Consider the following 13750-nt stretch of genomic DNA (forward strand, 5'->3'; position numbering starts at 1 on the left):
CGTACACACACAACGTACACACAACGTACACACACAACGTACACAGACAACGTACACACACATACACACACAACGTACACACACCGTACACAGACAACGTACACACACAACGTACACACACACAACGTACACACACACCGTACACACACCGAACACACACAACGTACACACACAACGTACACACAACTACACACACAACGTACACACACAACTACACACAACCTACACACACCGTACACACACCATACACACACCATACACACAACGTACACACAACATACACACACAACGTACACACAACATACACACACACACCGTACACACACACAACGTACACACACCGTACACACACACCGCACACACACCGTACACACACATACACACACAACGTACACACACACAACGTACACACACCGCACACACAACGTACACACCGTACACACCGTACACACGACGTACACACACAACGTACACACACACATACAGACAACGTACACACAACATACACACAACGTACACACACACCGTGCACACAACGTACACACACACACCGCACACACACACACACAGCGTACACACAAAGATAACCCGTGGCCGTGCGGAGTCAGCTGCATGTGCCGGTGGAGGAAGCGGTTACGAGCTGATGATGATGATGGCGGCGGGGGGGGGGTATCGTCGATGGTAAAAGTAAAAAAAATAAGTTCAGAAAAAGTAAAAAAAAACCATGATCAACGATTACCGCGCTACCAAAAACGACCACGGGGTAAAGTAAAAAAAAACAATTACCACGGCAACGAAGCAAATGATTCAAACTACCGAACCGTACGGCTAAAAGGTAAACCAAACGCGAGTGTGTACCCAGGTGGGCTGGGCTCCAACCAATACTTAAAGTGGCGGTGACGTCACCACGACGCCCTGCGCCGGTGCCAGGCTAGGTGCATGAGGTCACGGGACAGACCCAGCAGGTGCCAGGCGCCTGGCCAACTGAGATGACCGGCAGATGCACCAGCTGTGCCAGGCTAGGTGCAGGAGACCGTCACGGGACAGACCCAGCAGGTGCCGTGAGCTTTGCCGACTGAGATGACCGGTAGATGCACCACCACCTGTGCCAGGCTAGGTGCATGAGGTCACGGGACAGACCCAGCAGGTGCCTTGGGTTGACTGCTGTGCCAGGCTAGGTGCAGCAGGTCACGGGACAGACCCAGCAGGTGCCTTGGGTTGACTGCTGTGCCAGGCTAGGTGCAGGAGACCGTCACGGGACAGACCCAGCAGGTGCCTTGGGTTGACTGCTGTGCCAGGCTAGGTGCAGCAGGTCACGGGACAGACCCAGCAGGTGCCTTGGGTTGACTGCTGTGCCAGGCTAGGTGCAGCAGGTCACGAGACAGACCCAGCAGGTGCCTTGGGTTGACTGCTGTGCCAGGCTAGGTGCAGCAGGTCACGAGACAGACCCAGCAGGTGCCTTGGGTTGACTGCTGTGGCAGGCTTTGACGACTGAGATGACCGGTAGATGCACCACCTGTGCAACCCCCTCTACTGAGCTCCTGCCGCACCACCCACCACCACCACCACCCACCCAGTGGTCACCACCCTCCACCGCCCCCCCCCCACTACACCGACACACGCCACCCCCCCCCCCCCCCCCCCAAACGCTCCACCGTCATCTTCACTCGTCGTCGTCGTCGTCGTCGCCGCCACCGCCGCCCGTCCTCGTGCGTTGGAAAGCGAACGCTGGGAGGACAGAGAAGGATCAAGATGATTGAAAAGAAAACAATGGAAGCAGCACAGGGCAACGGATTTCGAACGGCCGGCGAATTCACCGTGCAGCGGGCCGGAGCGTCGGGTATCGCCGCACGAAGCGAGGAGAGCAAAGAGTCGTCTCTGAGGCCGCGGTGGCTGGGAGATGTTGACTACCTCGCCTGGTACGCAGGAGGTCGTGGGTTTGATCCCGACCCTGACGATTCCTGCTGTATTTGGTGAGATGTTGACTACCTCGCCTGGTGTGCGGGAGGTCGTGGGTTCGTTCCCGACCCTGACGATGCCTGCTGCTGTTGGAGTTTGCGTGTCTCTCTCTCTCTCTCATCATAATCATCATCACGGTGGCTGGGAGATGTTGACTACCTTGCCTCGTGTGCGGGAGGTCGTGGGTTCGATCCCGACCCTGACGATGCCTGTATTTGGTGAGATGTTAACTACCTCGCCTGGTACACGTGGGGGGGCGTGGGTTCGATCCAAGCCCTGACGATGCCTGTATTTGGTGAGATGTTAACTACCTCGCCAGGTGTGCGGGAGGTCGTGGGTTACATCCCGACCCTGACGCCTGCTGCTGCTGCTGTATATTTGAAGTTTGCGTGTCTCTCTCTCATCATCATCATCACGGTGGCTAGGAGATGTTGACTACCTCCCCTGGTGTACGACATGTACACACCCACATACACACGCGCATGCACTCCCATGTTAACACACACACGCACACACAGACAAAGACACACACAAGTACACACACACGTACACACACACAAGTACACACACACAACACATACATACGTACACACACGCACACGGTCGCGTTAACACAGACATGTATACACACGCACACACACACACAAAGACACACAAACGTACACACATGCACAAACATGTACACACGCACATGTACACATGCACGCGTACACACACATGCGCACACAGACAAAGACACGTACACACACGTACACACACACACGTACACACACAGACAAAGACACATACACACAAAGATAAAGATCCCCTGTATAGCCTTAACAGACTGTAGGGGCAAGTGCTGCTAGCAAGCACCTATGAAGGCCGGAACGGCACACGAGGGGGTGGGTGGCCAGCACCACGCCCGACCGCCTTTGTCTCCCCAGTGGCGATGTTTACACAGCGCCCCAAGGTACTCATTTAAGGCTGAGTCGACCTAGGGGAGGCCCAGGACCGGTTCAGATAATCGTCACTGGTGTTAGCCGTGAGCGGGAATCGAACCCGGGTCGCCAGGTTCGTAGCGCAGCGCGCTAACCGCTACACCACCGCTCCCCACACACATACACACACACGTACACACGTACACACACACACACACACGTACACACACACGTACACATACGCACACACACGTACACACACACGTACACACACACGTACACACACGCACGCACACACATACACACGTACACACACAGACAAAGACACATACACACACGTACACGTACACACACACACACGTACACACACACGTACACACACAGACAAAGACACGCACACACACATGTACATACGTACGTACACACGTACGTATACACACACGCACACACACGCACACACACACATACACACGTACACACATGTACACACACACGTACACACACACGTACACACACACACACACACACATACACACATACACACGTACACACGCACACGTACACACACACACGTACACACATGTACACACACACGTACACACACACGTACACACACACACACGTACACACCACGTGTGCGTGCGCGTGCGAGAGAGTTTACCGAGCTCGGAGACTTTGCGGTGGATGATGGAGCGGCTCCTCCCGTTGGTGGCGAGGGAGTCGCGGGCGCCGTTGAGCGGTTTGCTGTCGGGGGGGGTAGGGGGGGGGGGTAGGGGGGGGGGGGTAGGGGGGGGGGGTAGGGGGGGGGGGTAGGGGGGGGGGGTAGGGGGGGGGTAGGGGGGGGGTTAGGGGGGGCAGCAAAAGATAAAACCACCACACGCTGGTGGCGATCGCTACGCACAAACGCACCGACGCTCACCGTGCCGACAATCGCCGCGCCGCAGCAACCACACGGCCGCTACGTTGTGAATGAGGAGTGTGTAGATGAGTGTCGGTCAGAGGTCGCAACCGGGTACCCGATACCCGTACCCTACCCGATACCCGGCTACCCGTACCCCCAGCCGGGTACGGGTACCCGTTTGCGACCCTGGTGCGGCCGGGTACAGGTAAGGAATCATAACCCGTTTGCCACCTCTGGTGTCGGTGTGTGTGTCTGAAACATTTAGGCTGGCCTGCCTACGATCCATCCTGGGTTTAACCTGCAGGCTGGATTGTGTGAGGAGCTCACAAATCCTTGAAAGATCTGGGCAAAGTCCCATCGGTGAGCTCCTCCGGCAGGCAAAGCTTCAAATCTAGAATTAGGCAAGGCTGTGTTGGCTGGGTCATGTAGCCCGCATGCCCAGCCACCGCATGCCCAAACAGCTTTTGTTCGGCCGGATCGAGGGGGCTAAATGGGCGCGGCACGGGCTAGAGAAGAGATGGAGTGATGTGGTACAGGAGGACGTGGAGCTGAGTGGACTTGCCGATGACTGGTACCAGCGATGTCAAGATCGGCCTCAGTGGAGGAGGCTCGTGAAGGACGCTACTGGGCAGTTGGAGGCAGTCGCCCTCCAACAACAACGGAGGGCGGAGGAGCGACGCTCACAACAACGAGCGGAGCGCCGGGTGGCTAAAGCACAGCAAGTTGGCACAGTAGGGGGCACAGATGGTGCATCAGCCAGTCATCTCGGTCATCTCAGTCAGTAGACCCGTGGCACCTGCTGGGTCTGCCCCGTGACCTCCTGCCAGCGGGCGTTCGACACTTCACGTGGCCTCAAGGTGCACATGGCCTGGCACAAGCGTCGTGGTGACGTCACCGCCACTTAGTGGCGAATGGCGGTTGTTGTTGTTGTGTGTGAGTGCGTGAGTGTTGTGTGAGTGTGCGTGTGCGTGCGTGCGTGCGTGTGAGAGTGTGTGCGTGTGCGCGTGAGTGTTGTGTGAGAGTGTGTGAGTGTGTAAGTGAGTGTGTGAGTGTGTGTGAGGGCGTGTGTGTGTGAGAGTGTTGTGTGAGTGTGTGTGAGTGCGCGTGAGTGAGTGTTGTGTGAGTGCGTGTGTGTGCGTGAGTGTGTGAACGAGTAAGTGTGTGCGTGTGTGAATGTGAGTGCGTGTGAGTGTGCGTGTGTGTGCGTGCGTGCGAGTGAGTGAGTGTGTGTGTGCGTGTGTGTGCGTGTGTGCGTGAGTGCGTGTGAACGAGTGAGTGTGTGCGAGTGTGTGAGTGTGCGTGCGCGTGTGAGCGTGCGTGTGTGCGTGCGCACGTGCGTGTGTGCGTGCATGAGTGTGCGTGCGTGAGTGTGTGCGTGTACGTGTGTGTGCGTGTGTGTGTGCGTGTGTACGTGCGTACGTGAGTGTGTGTGTGCGTGTGTGTATGTGTGTGAGTGCGTGAACGAGTGAGTGTTGCGTGTGTGTGAGTGAGTGTTGCGTGTGTGTGCGTGTGTGTGTACGTGTGTGTGTGTGTGCGCGTGTGTGTGTGTGCGTGTGTGTGTGTACGTGTGTGTACGTGCGTGTACGTGTGTGCGTGTGTGCGTGTGTGTACGTGTGTGTGTGTACGTGTGCGTGTGTACGTGTGTGTGCGTGCGTGTGTGTACGTGTGTGTGTGCGTGTGTGTGTGTGTGTGTGTGCGTGTGTGTACGTATGTGTACGTGCGTGTACGTGCGTGCGTGTGTGTACGTGTGTGCGCGTGTGTGTACGTGTGCGTGTGTACGTGTGTGTGCGTGCGTGTGTGTGCGAGCGTGCGTGAGTGTGTGTGTGCGTGTACGTGTGTATGCGTGTATGCGCGTGTGTACGAGTGTACGTGTACGAGTGTACGTGTACGTGTGTACGTGTGTGTACGTGTGCGTGTACGTGTGTGCGTGTGTACGTGTGCGTGTACGTGTGTGTGTGTGTACGTGTGTGTGCGTGTGTGTGCGTGTGTGTGCGTGTGTGCGTGTGTGCGTGCGAGGAGGCCCACGACTCACGCGCCGTCCGTCTCGTCCGCGCCGGCCTCGCCGCAGTCGAAGAGCAGCCGCTTGGACTGCGGCCTCGCGACCCCCCCCGCGACCCCCGGGGCCCCCCTCCTCCGCCCCCCCCCTCCTCCACCAGGCGCCGCTTGGCCCCCCTCCCGCGGTCGCTGGCGCCGATCACCGCGTTGATCCTCTGGAACTGCGGAGACTGGGCGGGCAGGCGGGCAAGCAGGGTGACTTACAGCCAGAGGTCGCAACCGGGTACCCGATACCCGTACCCTACCCAATACCCGGCTACCCGTACCCGGGTACCCGTTTGCGACCCTGGTGCGGCCGGGTACGGGTACGGGTAAGGAATCAAAACCCGTTTGCGACCTCTGGTTGGTGGGTGAGTAAGTGGGTGCGTGGGTGAGTGGGTGAGTGCGTGGGTGGGTGAGTGAGTGAGTTCGTGGGTGGGTGAGTGCGTGGGTGGGTGAGTGGGTGAGTGCGTGGGTGGGTGGGTGAGTGGGTGAGTGCGTGGGTGGGTGCGTGGGTGAGTGCGTGGGTGGGTGAGTGAGTGAGTGAGTGGGTGAGTGGGTGAGTAGCTGAATTAGTGGGTGGGTGAGTGAGTGAGTGGGAGAGTTTGTGACCCTGGTGCGGCCGGGTACGGGTAGGCCGTGAGTCACTGGCGAGTCACCGTTTGTCACTCATTTCCCAACGTCTTGTCTCTTCTCACAATTCAAGTTCCTAGAATCAACCCACCCGCGCCTGCAACATGGCTTCATCCCAGAGGTCGCAATCAGGTACCCGATACCCGTACCCTACCCGTACCCGGCCCGTACCCGGCCGTACCCGTACCCTACCCGTACCCGGCCGGGTACAGGTAGGGTACGGGTACGGCCGGGTACGGGTAGCCGTTTGCGACCCTGGTGCGGCCAGGTACGGGTAAGGAATCAAAACCCGTTTGCGACATCTGCTTACAGCGCAGTGGGTGATCCTTTGGGTGGACTGCGAGGGGTAACCCACAGTGTGTGTGTGAGTGTGTGTGTGAGTGTGTGTGAGTGTGTGTGTGTGTGCGAGTGTGTGAGTGTGTGTGTGAGTGAGTGTGTGTGTGTGACAGTGTGTGTGAGTGTGTGTGTGAGTGAGTGTGTGTGTGACAGTGTGTGTGTGTGAGTGAGTGAGTGTGTGAGTGAGTGTGTGTGTGACAGTGTGTGTGAGTGTGTGTGTGAGTGTGTGAGTGTGTGAGTGTGTGTGTGTGTGTGAGAGTGAGTGAGTGTGTGAGTGTGTGTGTGAGTGAGTGTGTGTGTGACAGTGTGTGTGAGTGAGTGAGTGTGTGAGTGTGTGTGTGAGTGAGTGTGTGTGAGTGTGTGTGAGTGTGTGTGAGTGAGTGTGTGAGTGTGTGTGAATGTGTGTGAGTGTGTGTGTGTGTGCACGTAGCCTGGCACAAGCGCAGTGGTGACGTCGCCGCCACTTGGTGGCGAATGGCGGTTGTTGTTGTGTGTGTGTGAGAGTGTGACAGTGAGTGTGTGAGTGTGAGTGAGTGTGTGTGTGTGAGTGTGTGTGAGTGTGACAGTGAGTGAGTGTGTGTGAGTGAGTGTGTGAGAGTGTGTGAGTGTGTGTGAGTGTGTGTGAGTGTGTGAGTATGTGAGTGAGTGTGAGTGAGTGTGTGAGTGAGTGTCTGTGTGAGAGTGTGTGTGTGAGTGTCTGTGTGACAGTGTGTGTGTGAGTGTGTGAGTGTCTGTGTGTGAGTGAGTGTGTGAGTGTGTGTGTGAGTGTCTGTGTGAGAGTGTGTGTGAGAGTGTGTGTGTGAGTGTGTGTGTGAGTGTGTGTGTGTGTGTCGCTACGGAGGACAATCAGTGGCGCTGCGTGTGTCGCTAGGGTGGACAATCAGTGGCACACTGTGTGTGTGTGAGTGAGTGTGTGTTTGTGTGAGTGAGTGTGTGTGACAGTGTGTGTGAGTGTGTCGCTAGGGTGGACAATCTGTGGCACACCGTGTGTGTGTGTGTGAGTGTGTCGCTAGGGTGGACAATCTGTGGCACACCGTGTGTGTGTGTAGTAGCGCTCACCCCGATGGTTTCGCCAATGCAGACGAGAAGCCTGGAACGAAACAGAAGCGGCGTCTTTATTGAGGCTGCAGACAGACGAATCTGATGAGCTATGAAGCTCTTTGTCAGGCGGTGCCGTACGCACACTGCACACCGTGCAACGCGCACACAACAACAACAACAATCCACACGACAACAACAACAATCCACACGACAACAACAACAACAATCCACACGAAAACAACAACAATCCACACGACAACAACAACAATCCAGGAGGAGGAGGTCACGGGACAGACCCAGCAGGTGCCATGGGTTGACTGCTGTGCCAGGCTAGGTGCAGGAGGAGGTCACGGGACAGACCCGGCAGGTACCACGGGTTGACTGCTGTGCCAGGCTAGGTGCAGGAGGTCAGGAGGCAAACCCACCAGGTGACTTGGGTTGACTGCTGTGCCAGGCTAGGTGCAGGAGGAGGTCACGGGGCAGACCCTGCAGGTGCCATGGGTTGACTGATGTGCCAGGCTAGGTGCAGGAGGAGGTCACGGGGCAGACCCTGCAGGTGCCATGGGTTGACTGATGTGCCAGGCTAGGTGCAGGAGGAGGTCACGGGACAGGCCCTGCAGGTGCCATGGGTTGACTGCTGTGCCAGGCTAGGTGCATGAGGAGGTCACGGGACAGACCCAGCAGGTGCCATGGGTTGACTGCTGCTGCCGTGCCAGGCTAGGTGCAGGAGGAGGTCACGGGGCAGACTCGGCAGGTGCCATGAGTTGACTGCTGTGCCAGGCTAGGTGCAGGAGGTCACGGGGCAGACCCTGCAGGTGCCATGGGTTGACTGCTGTGCCAGGCTAAGTGCAGGAGGAGGTCACGGGACAGACCCAGCAGGTGCCATGGGTTGACTGCTGTGCCAGGCTAGGTGCAGGAGGAGGTCACGGGACAGACCCAGCAGGTGCCTTGGGTTGACTGCTGTGCCAGGCTAGGTGCAGGAGGAGGTCACGGGGCAGACCCAGCAGGTGCCTTGGGTTGACTGCTGTGCCAGGCTAGGTGCATGAGGTCACGGGACAGACCCAGCAAGTGCCATGGGTTGACTGCTGTGCCAGGCTAGGTGCAGGAGGAGGTCACGGGGCAGACCCAGCAGGTGCCTTGGGTTGACTGCTGTGCCAGGCTAGGTGCATGACGTCACGGGACAGACCCAGCAGGTGCCATGGGTTGACTGCTGTGCCAGGCTAGGTGCAGGAGGAGGTCACGGGACGGACCCAGCAGGTGCCATGGGTTGACTGCTGTGCCAGGCTAGGTGCAGGAGGAGGTCACGGGACGGACCCAGCAGGTGTCGTGGGTTGACTGCTGTGCCAGGCTAGGTGCAGGAGGAGGTCAGGGGGCAGACCCAGCAGGTGCCTTGGGTTGACCGAGATGACTGGCCGATGCACCACCTGTGCCCCCTACTGTGCCAACTCGCTATGTTTTATCCGCCCGGCGCTCCGCTCGTTGTTGTGAGCGTCGCTCCTCCGCCCTCCGTTGTTGTTGGAGGGCGACTGCCTCCAACTGCCCAGTAGCGTCCTTCACGAGCCTCCTCCACTGAGGCCGATCTTGACATCGCTGGTACCAGTCATCGGCAAGTCCACTCAGCTCCACGTCCTCCTGTACCACATCACTCCATCTCTTCTCTAGCCCGTGCCGCGCCCGTTCAGCCCCTTCCGCTAGTTCTAGATTTGAAGCTTTCGGGACTGCAAGTAAAATAAAAATAGAATAAAAATCACGACGTTTCGGAGGCAACACAAGCCTCCGTCTTCAGGTGGAACCGTCACAGCACGAGGGACTGAGCCTATTGTTATGTAGAGGTGATGTGGCTGAAATCGCTGCCAGGAAATGAGTCTTTGTTGTGTAGAATGGTTGACTGAGCCTTTTGTTATGTAGAGGTAGGCCCGCTCGGAGTGTTGGTGACGATGGCTTCTGCTCCTTGCCGACATCGGCAAGGAATTGTGGCCGCTCATTTGCGGCCGGTGGAAGTAACTGGTCGTGGGGGGGGGTGGGTGTGGGCGTGGGGGGGGGTGGGGGTGTGGCGGTGTGGGGGCGTGGGGGGGGGGTGGGGGTGGGGGGGTGGGTGGGGGTGGGTGTGGGGGGGGTGGGTGTGGGAGGGGTGGGTGGGGGTGGGGGTGTGGGTGTGGGTGTGGGGGGGGTGGGTGGGGGTGTGGGTGGGGGTGTGGGTGTGGGGGGGGTGGGTGTGGGGGGGGTGGGTGGAGGTGTGGGTGGGGGTGTGGGTGTGGGGGGGGGTGGGTGGGGGTGTGGGTGGGGGTGTGGGTGTGGGGGGGGTGGGTGTGGGGGGGGTGGGTGGAGGTGTGGGTGGGGGTGTGGGTGTGGGGGGGGGGGTGGGTGGGGGTGTGGGTGTGGGTGTGGGGGGGGTGGGTGTGGGGGGGGGTGGGTGGGGGTGTGGGGGGGTCTTCCCAGCGGGGAGGGGCGGCTGTCCAACAAAGACGGCGCCGCTTTCAGATACATCCCACTGGGATATTTGCACAGCGTTGGTGTACGGTGATTTTTTCTGCAATATTTTGCTGTCTTTTCTTGGATTTTATGTTTGCACATAGTCACCTTAAGATGTTTTCTTGTTCATGTTTTTGTTTTTTGTTTGTTGCGGTTGCATGAATGGCTCTTGAATGGAGTGGAGTGTGGAGTGGAGTGAGGTGCGGAAGTGTGGAGCGGAGTGAGGAGTGGAGTGAGGAGTGGAGTGTGGAGTGGAGTGTGGAGTGGAGTGAGGAGTGGAGTGTGGAGTGGAGTGTGGAGTGGAGTGTGGAGTGGAGTGAGGAGTGGAGTGTGGAGTGGAGTGAGGAGTGGAGTGAGGAGTGGAGTGGAATGGAGCGTGGAGCGGAGTGTGGAGCGGAGTGTGGAGCGGAGTGAGGAGTGGAGTGAGGAGTGGAGTGAGGAGTGGAGTGTGGAGCGGAGTGTGGAGTGGAGTGAGGAGTGGAGTGAGGAGTGGAGTGAGGAGTGGAGTGGAGTGAGGAGTGAGGAGTGGAGTGTGGAGTGGAGTGAGGAGTGGAGTGTGGAGTGGAGTGTGGAGTGGAGTGTGGAGTGGAGTGAGGAGTGGAGTGAGGAGTGGAGTGTGGAGTGGAGTGTGGAGTGTGGAGTGGAGTGTGGAGTGGAGTGAGGAGTGGAGTGTGGAGTGGAGTGTGGAGTGGAGTGTGGAGTGTGGAGTGTGGAGTGGAGTGTGGAGTGGAGTGAGGAGTGGAGTGTGGAGTGGAGTGTGGAGTGGAGTGTGGAGTGGAGTGTGGAGTGGAGTGAGGAGTGGAGTGAGGAGCGGAGTGAGGAGTGGAGTGTGGATTGGAGTGTGGAGTGGAGTGTGGAGTGGAGTGTGGAGTGGAGTGTGGAGTGGAGTGTGGAGTGGAGTGTGGAGTGAGGAGTGGAGTGAGGAGTGGAGTGAGGAGTGGAGTGAGGAGTGAGGAGTGGAGTGAGGAGTGGAGTGAGGAGTGGAGTGAGGAGTGGAGTGAGGAGTGGAGTGAGGAGTGAGGAGTGGAGTGAGGAGTGGAGTGAGGAGTGGAGTGAGTGAGTGAGGAGTGGAGTGAGGAGTGGAGTGAGGAGTGGAGTGAGGAGTGAGGAGTGGAGTGAGGAGTGGAGTGAGGAGTGGAGTGAGGAGTGGAGTGAGGAATTGAGTGAGGAGTGGAGTGAGGAGTGAGGAGTGGAGTGAGGAGTGGAGTGAGGAGTGGAGTGAGGAGTGAGGAGTGGAGTGAGGAGTGGAGTGAGGAGTGGAGTGAGGAGTGGAGTGAGGAGTGGAGTGAGGAGTGGAGTGAGGAGTGAGGAGTGGAGTGAGGAGTGGAGTGAGGAGTGGAGTGGAGTGAGGAGTGAGAGTGGAGTGAGGAGTGGAGTGAGGAGTGGAGTGAGGAGTGAGGAGTGGAGTGAGGAGTGGAGTGTGGAGTGGAGTGTGGAGTGGAGTGAGGAGTGGAGTGAGGAGTGGAGTGTGGAGTGGAGTGTGGAGTGGAGTGAGGAGTGGAGTGAGGAGTGAGGAGTGGAGTGAGGAGTGGAGTGAGGAGTGGAGTGAGGAGTGGAGTGAGGAGTGAGGAGTGGAGTGAGGAGTGGAGTGAGGAGTGGAGTGAGGAGTGGAGTGAGGAATAAAGTGAGGAGTGGAGTGAGGAGTGAGGAGTGGAGTGAGGAGTGAGGAGTGGAGTGAGGAGTGAGGAGTGGAGTGAGGAGTGGAGTGAGGAGTGGAGTGAGGAGTGGAGTGAGGAGTGGAGTGAGGAGTGAGGAGTGGAGTGAGGAGTGGAGTGAGGAGTGAGGAGTGGAGTGAGGAGTGGAGTGAGGAGTGGAGTGAGGAGTGGAGTGAGGAGTGGAGTGAGGAGTGGAGTGAGGAGTGGAGTGTGGAGTGGAGTGTGGAGTGGAGTGAGGAGTGGAGTGAGGAGTGGAGTGAGGAGTGAGGAGTGAGTGAGGAGTGGAGTGAGGAGTGAGGAGTGGAGTGAGGAGTGGAGTGTGGAGTGGAGTGAGGAGTGGAGTGAGGAGTGGAGTGAGGAGTGAGGAGTGGAGTGTGGAGTGGAGTGTGGAGTGGAGTGAGGAGTGGAGTGAGGAGTGGAGTGAGGAGTGGAGTGTGGAGTGAGGAGTGGAGTGAGGAGTGGAGTGTGGAGTGGAGTGAGGAGTGGAGTGAGGAGTGAGGAGTGGAGTGAGGAGTGGAGTGTGGAGTGGAGTGAGGAGTGGAGTGTGGAGTGGAGGTGTGGAGTGGAGTGAGGAGTGAGGAGTGGAGTGAGGAGTGGAGTGTGGAGTGGAGTGAGGAGTGGAGTGTGGAGTGGAGTGTGGAGTGGAGTGTGGAGTGGAGTGAGGAGTGGAGTGTGGAGTGGAGTGTGGAGTGGAGTGAGGAGTGGAGTGAGGAGTGGAGTGAGGAGTGGAGTGTGGAGTGGAGTGTGGAGTGGAGTGAGGAGTGGAGTGAGGAGTGAGGAGTGGAGTGAGGAGTGGGAGTGAGGAGTGGAGTGAGGAGTGAGGAGTGGAGTGAGGAGTGGAGTGAGGAGTGGAGTGAGGAGTGGAGTGAGGAATGGAGTGAGGAGTGGGAGTGAGGAGTGAGGAGTGGAGTGAGGAGTGGAGTGAGGAGTGGAGTGAGGAGTGAGGAGTGGAGTGAGAGTGGAGTGAGGAGTGGAGTGAGGAGTGGAGTGAGGAGTGGAGTGAGGAGTGGAGTGAGGAGTGAGGAGTGGAGTGGAGGAGTGGAGTGAGGAGTGGAGTGGAGTGAGGAGTGAGGAGTGGAGTGAGGAGTGGAGTGAGGAGTGGAGTGAGGAGTGGAGTGAGGAGTGAGGAGTGGAGTGAGGAGTGGAGTGTGGAGTGGAGTGAGGAGTGGAGTGGAGTGAGGAGTGAGGAGTGGAGTGGAGGTGGAGTGTGGAGTGAGTGAGGAGTGGAGTGTGGAGTGGAGTGGAGTGAGGAGTGGAGTGGAGTGAGGAGTGGAGTGTGGAGTGGAGTGAGGAGTGGAGTGGAGTGAGGAGTGGGTGGAGTGAGGAGTGGAGTGTGGAGTGGAGTGAGGAGTGGAGTGAGTGAGGGAGTGGAGTGGAGTGAGGAGTGGAGTGAGGAGTGGAGTGTGGAGTGGAGTGGAGTGAGGAGTGGAGTGGAGTGAGGAGTGGAGTGAGGAGTGGAGTGTGGAGTGGAGTGGAGTGAGGAGCGGAGTGAGGAGTGGAGTGAGGAGTGGAGTGAGGAGTGGAGTGAGGAGTGAGGAGTGGAGTGAGGAGTGGAGTGAGGATTGGAGTGGAGTGAGGAGTGAGGTGTGGAGTGAGGAGTGGAGTGAGGTGTGGAGTGAGGAGAGTGGAGTGAGGAGTGGAGTGAGGAGTGGAGTGAGGAGTGAGGAGTGGAGTGAGGAGTGAGTGTGGAGTGGAGTGTGAAGTGGAGTGGATGGAGGTGGAGTGAGGAGTGGTGTGAGGTGTGGGAGTTGGGTTGAGGAGTGGTGTGTGGTGTGGAGTGTGGAGTGAGTGAGGAGTGG

The 13750-nt window shown here is 58.2% G+C and overlaps 1 protein-coding gene and 1 long non-coding RNA gene across 2 annotated transcripts in view; both read right to left on the reverse strand.

The window, feature by feature from the left end:
* Positions 1–1649: 1649 nt before the first annotated feature.
* On the reverse strand, positions 1650–5902 carry LOC144952215 (uncharacterized). Its single transcript, XR_013640598.1, has 3 exons — positions 5813–5902; positions 3541–3623; positions 1650–1728 (listed from the first exon to the last, which is right to left on the reverse strand). It is a non-coding gene; the product is annotated as an uncharacterized LOC144952215 (long non-coding RNA).
* Positions 5903–7838: 1936 nt separating this feature from the next.
* LOC144952144 (retinoblastoma-associated protein-like) overlaps positions 7839–13750 on the reverse strand; it is a 194877-nt gene continuing 188965 nt past the window's right edge. Inside the window, exon 21 of the mRNA XM_078882548.1 lies at positions 7839–7873. Coding sequence (XP_078738674.1) covers positions 7839–7873 — 35 coding nt within the window. The remainder of the gene's footprint in view (positions 7874–13750) is intronic.

This window comes from Lampetra fluviatilis, chromosome 66 (genome assembly GCF_964198595.1).
Source record: "Lampetra fluviatilis chromosome 66, kcLamFluv1.1, whole genome shotgun sequence".
In the NCBI taxonomy this organism is placed as follows: Eukaryota; Metazoa; Chordata; class Hyperoartia; order Petromyzontiformes; family Petromyzontidae; genus Lampetra; species Lampetra fluviatilis.